An 8,713-nucleotide genomic window follows, 5' to 3' on the forward strand; every position below is an offset into this window, starting at 1 on the left:
ACGATACAGAGAAGATTAGCATGGCCCCTGTGCAAGGACGACACGCACAAATCGAGAAGTGTAGCCATACTTTTTTCTACGTGTCCTTGCGGCTTCGCCGTCAGTTTCCAAGTTTGTTTGGGCAAAAGAGAACGCAACAACCTAGATCTGCACGGGTAGACTACGAGTGAGCCCAGGAGAACCTGCATGGTCTCTTCAGCTTTGGCGGGGTCATGCAAACCCGAGAGCGACGGGCAGAGGGGCGCTCATCAGCTCAGACTCAGAATGTGTAATAGCCTGTACTACTGCACGCGACTGTTTTTCAACCAAAGCACATGCTAGGAGAAATATATTCCAGCTGCACTCATGCCGTGAAGACGTCTGGTCAGTAGTAGCTTCTTACCCAGCGAATACATCGAAAACCGTATCACTGGAAAGTGCCCCAGTGTGCGGTCTTCTGTCTTGCCAGTAGCTCATCTTCACCCGCGCTTCACCACCCACCAGAATAGTAAAAATGTAGGGAACACCAGAAAGTTTTGCACCGGAAACAACTCTGCGGGAGACACCAAGCGGTCCCGGAACCCACGGGATGCAAGAAAACTGCAGCGCTCCCCTGTGCGACTTTTGTTCTAGACCAACTCTAACTGGCCGTCTGGACATTCCTATTCGGGAGAAACTGGAAACTGTCCGGTCGATACTAGGATTGGCAGACATACGGCTGTCCGTGTTCTCGAGTTTCGCATTTTCGATTGTTACGCGATGTGGTTTCTCTGCAGCTCTACAGAGTTGTACATCTCGCCTCCCTGGGAGCGGAGCCTAGCTTCGACGGAATGCTTATTGCTATGCTCCTCCAACTATTGGACCAGTCCGAATGTCCAAGCAAGGTTAAGCGTCTGCGCCGGAAGCGTATAGTGTTGAATTCCACGGGCAGCGGAGAAGTGATGAAAGCGACAGGCGGAGAAGTTTTCAGCCGAGCTTTGTATCTGGCAATTCTCATGACATCTCTTCCCACGGCAGAAGAATGTGCCTCAGGCAGTCCGGCTGACTCTGGCCCTAGTTTTTCCAACTGCCGAGTCCTCGGCCAGTGGCTCCTTATCAACCGGAGATGGGGCAGGATCGTCTCAAGCGTGGGGGATGGACAGATAGACACGGCAAAGGCCGCTCTTACAAGGCTATCGACCGCTACCCAAGAGGCACGGCAATTCAACCACCGAGCCTTCCGTCGTGTCAGGGGGCGCATTGAGTCCCACCTGCAGCAGGTCCTGTCCTTCGGTAAGCTTTCGCGGGTTGGCGACAAGGCCCATTTCCTCCCTGTCTTTCGCCATTCTGACGCGCACGTGTACGACAGTAGGTACTGGCTACAGCACCCTCGCGAAGTGCCAGGCCTTTTTGCGCAGTTTGAGAAGCGGTGAAGCCTGGTTCCCTCTTGCCGTGCTAGCACCGCTGACCAAGTCTCCGGTCGTGGTGGTCGCGTTCACCACGTTCTCCGTCGAGCTTGCTTTCTGTCTGCATGTCTACAGCGTCAACAGCAAGAGGGATCGCGCGTCGCGTCCTCAATTTGGTCGGGAAATCCCGCTTCATGACCAAGATGATTACGCGTCTTCTGTTGTTTCTCGATGGCATGAACAAAGGCTCCGGCTCTGACGCCGGCGTGCGCAGGAAGCCCCCGAGTTACGCAGACCGACTGCTGCTGGATGGTAGACTTCTGGAGCTAGCTGCCCGGCTGGGTGCCACTGTCAAGTGCGCAACAGGGTTGGATGGCTACGGATCGTTCGTGGAAAGATGTTTCAGGAGTTTCGCGAGTGCGAAGAGAGGGCAGACAGGAGCACAGCCGTCGTTTTTGAGCAGGGGAGAGATACAGAAAAGAAACATCGAAACACCTGGAAAGGGTTCAAGGCAGACCGAACTGGAAACCTTTGTCGTCTCGGGCTCGCCGGGCCGTTTTGACGACCGTACGGGTCTGCCAGACAGTAATCCGTGTCCGGAAACTGATGGACACACGAATAGCGTCGCACGTAGCCAAGTATCCGCCGGGCTGCGCCCCGTTTTCTTCCATCTGGCCGGCGATTCAGAACCGGGATCACAGTCAGTGAAACTCGCGTCACTCACTGGCATGCCAGATTCTCGTGGCTTCTCAAAAGCGGTCGACCCTTCTGGACAGCGGGAGAGCATGCCAGGGGGCGAACTGGGAGAAGGCGGATACTCAGTGCGTGCGCTAGGAGACACCTACACCACGTCACTCGTTCTGTACTCATCCGAGAACTTCCGTCAGGAGAAGCGCCTCGTTCCGTCTTTTGCCGAGCAAGATACGGACAAGGTGTCTGGTGAGGAGCTGAAAAAGAAGAAAGCAAAACAAAGACTTGTGGTCATCGGCATCGCAAGCGCTGTTGTTCTTTTCATCGTCGCGACCGTGAATTCCGGGCCTGCTGCAGCAGTTGCGGTGGCTGTTATAAGCGGAATTATTGCGCTGATTTTTGTCGCCTTACCCTTGATCAAAGATATCATTTCCGGAGTCCGTGGAAGGCAGAAGGGGAGTGGAAGCGTCGGCGACGACGACATGGGAGGCGGTGACGACGACGGAGGTGACGCTGGAGACGGGGACCCCGCAGAAGATGAGGATTCATAGAAAGAAAGCACTGATGAACTTCAGTTTCTAGGGGAAACCGTTCAAGAAGAATAAGGGCAGCAGGCGGCTCTCCCCGTACTGCGGGGTTTTGGAGTAGCTTCCCGGCGGGTTGGCTTGCCCAGACAGTCCGTAGACAAAGTGCCACACTGTGGCCCATGTTTTTTCTTTATGAGGGGCACTCCGGGGGAATGCAGATTCGTATGAAAGTGCGCGTACGGAAACACAACACAATGGATCAACAGTCCGTAGACAAAGTGCCACACTGTGGCCCATGTTTTTTCTTTGTGGGGGGCACTCCGGGGGAATGCAGATTCGCATGAAAGTGCGCGTACGGAAACACAACACAATGGATCATTGCTATGGTTTGCTAAGAAGCCAGGAGAGCTTCCCTCTGGAGCCCGAGATCGTGAGCAGATGAGCTCTTCGTGTGTGAGCCCACTCAACGTATTTGCCGATGCGATGCTGAGGGCTCTTGGGGAGTCGATTATTTCGACTTGGCAGTGTGATTCAGAACAGTTGGCAGCTCAGTCCTACAGCGGCAACCTAGGCAGTTCGTTTGACGACTGAAGCCTTGGACAGGGGCGAAGACATTGTGACGCGTCTGCTGACAGACTCGAAAAGTTATCACTTTAGAGAGCCGTCGTGCTGAAGACCCTCCCATTTCAGCGACTTCGGGGCGCCGCGTGTGCGCTGTGCTCGATCCATGAAGTGAGGGTCAGTCAGCTTCGCGGAGAAAGCGGCGTAGTTCCGGCTTTTTCCGTGTAGCTGGGTGGGCAGTGCACACGAAGGGGCGTCGTCGAAGCTGGCCCAGGCACCATCATACTCTTACAGTGGGAGGAAGGCTCAACACAATAATTATCCGACCTGTTCACGTGCGGCCAACACTCGCTTAGACCTTCGCTATTGGTGGCCCTGGGGGCCCTGTACTCCCTGAACTCTGGAGCTGGTATACGTTTGTTCTACTGAGCCCTCAGTGTTATTTATGGTACAAGCATCACGTCAGGAAGACAAGTGGCAGTCGAAAACCAGTAACTTAAGCTTGTCTGCCGACCAATACCAGCCTCTTACGTGTCTTCGTACGTACGCATCGTCCACCTCCACTCCCCGGTCCTGTTCGCAAGGAGCCCCCACGCACAGACGGACAGGGCTGCCTAGCCCGTCGCATGCAGCAGGGGCGACACTCGAGAGATGGGCACGTATGCCACGGACACATTCACCATCCACTGTCGGGTGACACCCGTCGGTCCAGGAATCGGGAGCGAGGTCGGTCAACGGTATTACAACAGCAGTCCCTGTTAAAAATCTGAAGATGCACTTCACTTTCAGCCACGACATCTTCGTGGTAAATCTGTTGGCTGTTCAGACTGAACACCTCGTGTTTCGAGCTTGAATTCCAGGCGCGGGCCCCGGCTAGAGCTCGCTCCGGCTAGTGTTCCTGAATCTGCGGGTATGGTTTCCTGTCCCAACGCGACTGGCGTGTGGCACTGTGAGTGTGCAGCGTACTTGCACTTCGTTAACCGGCCACAGCACGGCTCTCCACATTTGTAATGCAAAGCTGTTGTTTGTGAGGCCTGCCGCGTCATCGCCTTCCGCCATCTGGAGTGGAGCGGGTCTCGGTTCCCGACGCGAAGGAGCTGCCGTCCAGACACCTACAGAGGTAAACATGCAAGTCCGTTGCTTTTGTCGGTGACGCTATGGGAGGTTGCACTCTGGGGGGTCTGCCCTTCAGGATATCGTCAAAGTAGCAGTGGGCGAGTGTTTGTACAGAACATGCGAAGAAGACGAGTGCAGTGGCAGCCGGCTGGTGGCGCGCCGCAGCGACTACATAGAAGGAAAGATATCTTACTTCAAATGACGACGGCTTCTACAGCTCTCTAGACACCCGGGCCGTCCCACACGAATAGGAGGTGAAAACAGGTGTAAAAGTTGAGTTTTCTGAAGCGCCAGTTCACTTCGTTGGTGCTTCCATACGGCATACCCCCACGTCCTTGTAATCTGTTTCGGTCGTTTCCGCGAACGTAACGTGACGGCGAAGGACACTTCACGATGAGGCTGTCTTGGGGAATTGCAGTACTACTGATCATTTCGGCCGGCCGGCGCGTGCCTGTGGTGGCTAGTCGCGCCGACGCGACGTCAGTCGCCTCCGATTTGGTCACTGGTGGGATCGAAAACGAGAGAAGCGAAGGTCCCGGCGTGATTAAGTGACATGCTGAAGAGGCGACAGCGCTCCAGCAAAGGCGTGCGATGAAGGAAACCCGAAATAGTCCTCGCCGGTTGCGGCTACGCTTTCTAGCTCTGTGCAGTCTAGTCGCCGCGGCGGTTGTCGCAGCCGCCACTGCGTTACCCAAGAACCCAGCACCACCGGCTGCATCAGCACTGCCAAGACGAGACGGCGCGCAGGTCGCGACCGAAAAAGTGTGTGGCCGTGCCTGCTGGGTGCGAAGGGGTGCAGTCCTCTCAGCGGTTTCTGTCGCTCTCTTACTTGGAGCGAGAATATGGCGGAGTCCAGGGCTCGCGGGCGAGGGTTTACCGGGGGAGATCACCGCCGAAGTTTTTTCGAAAGCGCTGTCCCCGGCTTCACAGGAGGGGACACGGGCGCAAGATCCAGAGTTACCGGGTAGGTTGGTTGGCGGAGCTTTGCTCTCCGCTCTGGGTGTGGGACTTGGAAGGTGGTTGTTGGGGCGACTGGATAGCGGCGAAACGGAGGACGCTGCTACAGGTGTAGTAGCGGAGGGTAGCCGTCAAACAGGTGACCAGGGCCAAGAGACAGCAGTGAGACACGAAGACGGCAGCCACGTAACCGGCTCCCCGGAGACGTCGGACACGCTCCCCATCAGTCCTGGGGCGGGGGATGGGGGTGAAGCGCAAGGAGCGGAACAGGAACGTGACAGCCCCATGGTCGGCTCTCCAGCGACGTCAGGCCAGCTCCCCACCAGCCCTGGAGCGGGGGATGGCGGTGAAGCGCAAGGAGCGGAACAGCAAGGTGACAGTCCCGTAAGCGGCTCCCCAGAGACGTCGGATCCGGTCACCAGCCGCCCTTCGACTGGTGAGGAGCCGGCGGCAGCCAGCGAGGCGAGCGAGGAGCGTGGTGAAGGGCGGGCGGAAGAGGATGCCGTACGCGCTGGCGGTCTGACTATACCCGAACTGATTGCAGCCGTTACAGAGGCCGTAGAGGGACGAACTACAGAAGACGCACTGTCGAAATTGCAGTCGTATGTCACAGATGCAATCGACAAGACGAGTAAACCCAAGGCGCAGCTAATGGCTGCGCGCCTGTTAGCCATACTCGCACGTTCCCGAATCCAGGAGCTTGGGTTGGAGGTGCTGGCTGCCAAAGGGCGCCTGAGAAGGGTAGGGAGCAGTGCCGCCGCGGATGTGACACCCGAGCGGGTCCAAAACTGGCTGTCAGCGCTGGGGAACCTGAGGGCAATGTGCCGCGAGGCTAACGTGTTGGCCGCAGACGCATCCGGAGTCGTACTCGGGAAAGCCCCGCTTGCTAAGGCGTACTTCCTAGCAGAAGAACAAGCTTTCGATGCTCGGGTGGATATCATCGAAGCAGACGTGAGGTCCGCCGCAGCTGTGTTGTTCAGCGAGGGTCTGTATGCCGGAGGCGAACCCCCAAAACTGCAGAGCGGGGAGTTATCACAAGAAGAGTTGGACAAACTCCTCGCGAAGAGAAGAGAAAGCGAGGCCAGGGCACTGAAAATTGGCGCGGCGTTGGAGCAGGAAATCCTTCTCCCCCTCGTGCCGCTCACCATGTTTTCTCGCTCGCACTCGAAGACACTCATGTTGCCTGGAGAAACGCTCCTCAGGACGGCAACTGGGCCTCAGTAGGGTTTTTCAAGAGCCTAGGTTGCACTCCTTGTTTTTGAGGTACGGAGTTTTTTGGATGCCGCCGTAGCACGGTGAAGGCAAGGAAACAAGTTCCCTCGCCACCGAATCTGCATGGGCGCGAACAGAGTTCCCGGTGAACGGCCATTAGGATTTTCCAAGCATACACTACCGCCGCTCTTTCCGATATCCAGCGGTAGGCGGTCCAGGGTGACGCTGTGGTTGGCGGCGCTTCGGAGGTGTTGTGCTGTAGCGGACCGGGGCGCAAACCGTTTTGCCAGGATAAACTTCGTACTGTCCGTCCGGTAGCCACTGTGAGGGCGACATCTGCTGGGCTAGCTGGTATAGGGACGTTGCACCTGGAGCTTCAACACTTGCAAAAAAGAGTGATAGGCCTGGCCAAGTCGCCCTAACGGAGGGCGGGGACAGAGTGCATTTATCTCCGTCAGCACACCGGCCACTGCAGCTCCACTGTTTCGAGGTCCTCACGCTCCGCAAGGCACTTCGCGCTCAAGCGGTCTCTGGCGCTGGACAGTGTCGTTTCCCTACCAGACAGCATCAAAACCTCATAGTCGCAGGGAACCACTGGTTTTGCTATGCAAGAGCAAGCCCCGGTGCACGGGCACGAAAGAACCTACGTACACCTAGATGATGAGGCTGACCCTGACGCCTTGAAGTGGTCGGGGTACCGCGCGTAGGAGAACACCAACTTGCGACGCCCGTGTCTCTCTGTATTGTCAAGCTCACAGTTTAGTCCGGTCGCCCTGTCGCAGTTGCTGGATTACCCGTGCTGAAGGCTACGCGGGTAGTCAAGGAGTGCACCTCTTTCTCACTACGCAGCAGGCGCCGTGCAATCAGTAGCTTCCTGTCATGTGTTCGGTTTCTCCTGCTGCTGTGGCCAGCAGGTCTCTGGGAGTCCTTCCGGATGTTTTGCTGTACACACATCTCTACGTACTGTTATAGAGCGTTCTTTTTTTTCAGAGTTGCCGCTCTAGGCTGCTCCAGTATTCGAGTGCCCTACAGGCGTGCGAGTTTAGCTGGATCCTCACGTCCGTCAGTCAAGCGCGTGGCTGTCCCGTACCGTACTGAAAAGCATACTACGGTCATACGTGACCCTTGACATAGCAGCCTTCGCGAAAAGTGATGACACACCTTGCGAGTGAGGGCCATTGCGTGCCAAGGAACTACTTGTTGTCGGGTTCTTATTATCGTCTGCGTTAGTACTTGCGAGCGATGATACAGAGCTATCATCGCTCTCCCTTTTGAGAGACGGAACGTCTCTCCCCCCCCCCCTGAGAGAAGTGCGGCTCTTCCGCTGGTTCGAATGGCAAGCAATGCGCACTGCGGTGCGTACCAATGGTATTCAAGCAGAGGGGGTCGAACGGTGGGACCTTCAGCACGCGGCCGCTCGCCCAGAGTTGCGGCACAGCACGTGAAACGGGTGACCTAGTGAAAAGAATGACGAAGCATAGGCCGTGTGACGGGAGCAGCGCGGGTACATGCAGCGGCTGCAACCGCGGGAAGGCGCTGGCCCTGCCGAGCAGGTGCTCAGTTCCCGGAGGAGAGTTGAGCTGTACACTCTAGTGGATGCCAGTGATTTTGGGAAGCGTGCGAGGGGCTCTTCACAGTGAACGTGTTCTCGTAGTGTGACGCTGTGCGGGCAAGGCGCTGTCACAATTCGTGATATCCGCGAACCCTATTATTTGCTGCTCCCCGTTGTTGTACAGCGGGTACTATAGCGCCGTGACCCAGGACATCATGGCGCAGAGATTCTTGCAGTGCAGTAAACGTCAGCGGTAGGCATTAGCTACGCCTGAATCTGTACTGTCCTAATGATCGTAGCTATGCGCTGCTAACGCAAAAAGATTTCAGGCGCATCTAAACCAGTCTTCAGCACATCGCTCCTCGTGAGAGAATTACTGGTGAGTCCTTTTAGTTGCTCGTTCTGGCTAGACTTTGACTTGTTCGACCAGCCTGGCGTCACGAAATACCATTGTGTGGTAAGAACGGGGTTTCAGTCTATCCATAGCGCCTATGGAGTCTCTCAAAGAGAATTTCATCCCGTCTATGAGTCCAAAACGGAAGCAAAAGTGCTCACTCTGTAACGGTCAGGCCATGTCGACCCTCCTCTCCAGAGAAACTTGTGTTTTAAGACGTGCTGTATCAACAACATGCGAAGAGTCGTACCCACTTCCGCGCACAACGATAATTACCAGGTAATGACTTTCCTGTCTCTGGACCGTCAAAGTACAGTCGCCATCCACAGATCCGTGAACC

The 8,713-nt window shown here is 56.2% G+C and overlaps 2 protein-coding genes across 2 annotated transcripts in view; both read left to right on the forward strand.

Moving 5' to 3' along the window:
- The window catches only part of CSUI_009050 (uncharacterized protein), a 9,114-nt gene extending 6,042 nt beyond the window's left edge, over window positions 1-3,072 (forward strand). Inside the window, exons 6-7 of the mRNA XM_068069169.1 lie at window positions 756-1,251; window positions 1,500-3,072. Coding sequence (XP_067918857.1) covers window positions 756-1,251; window positions 1,500-2,605 — 1,602 coding nt within the window. The 3' untranslated portion in view covers window positions 2,606-3,072. The remainder of the gene's footprint in view (window positions 1-755; window positions 1,252-1,499) is intronic.
- Window positions 3,073-3,839: 767 nt separating this feature from the next.
- Window positions 3,840-6,604, forward strand: CSUI_009051 (uncharacterized protein). The gene has a single exon (XM_068069170.1). The coding sequence runs from the start codon at window positions 4,850-4,852 to the stop codon at window positions 6,437-6,439; it is 1,590 nt and encodes a 529-aa protein (XP_067918858.1). The 5' UTR covers window positions 3,840-4,849; the 3' UTR covers window positions 6,440-6,604.
- Window positions 6,605-8,713: the final 2,109 nt, after the last annotated feature.

The sequence above is a fragment of the Cystoisospora suis genome (assembly GCF_002600585.1).
Source record: "Cystoisospora suis strain Wien I chromosome Unknown contig_5262, whole genome shotgun sequence".
Taxonomy (NCBI): domain Eukaryota; phylum Apicomplexa; class Conoidasida; order Eucoccidiorida; family Sarcocystidae; genus Cystoisospora; species Cystoisospora suis.

Excerpts from the sequence above, each read along its gene's own strand:
- CSUI_009051 (XM_068069170.1), top strand. The coding sequence starts at position 4,850 with ATGAAGGAAACCCGAAATAGTCCTCGCCGGTTGCGGCTACGCTTTCTA.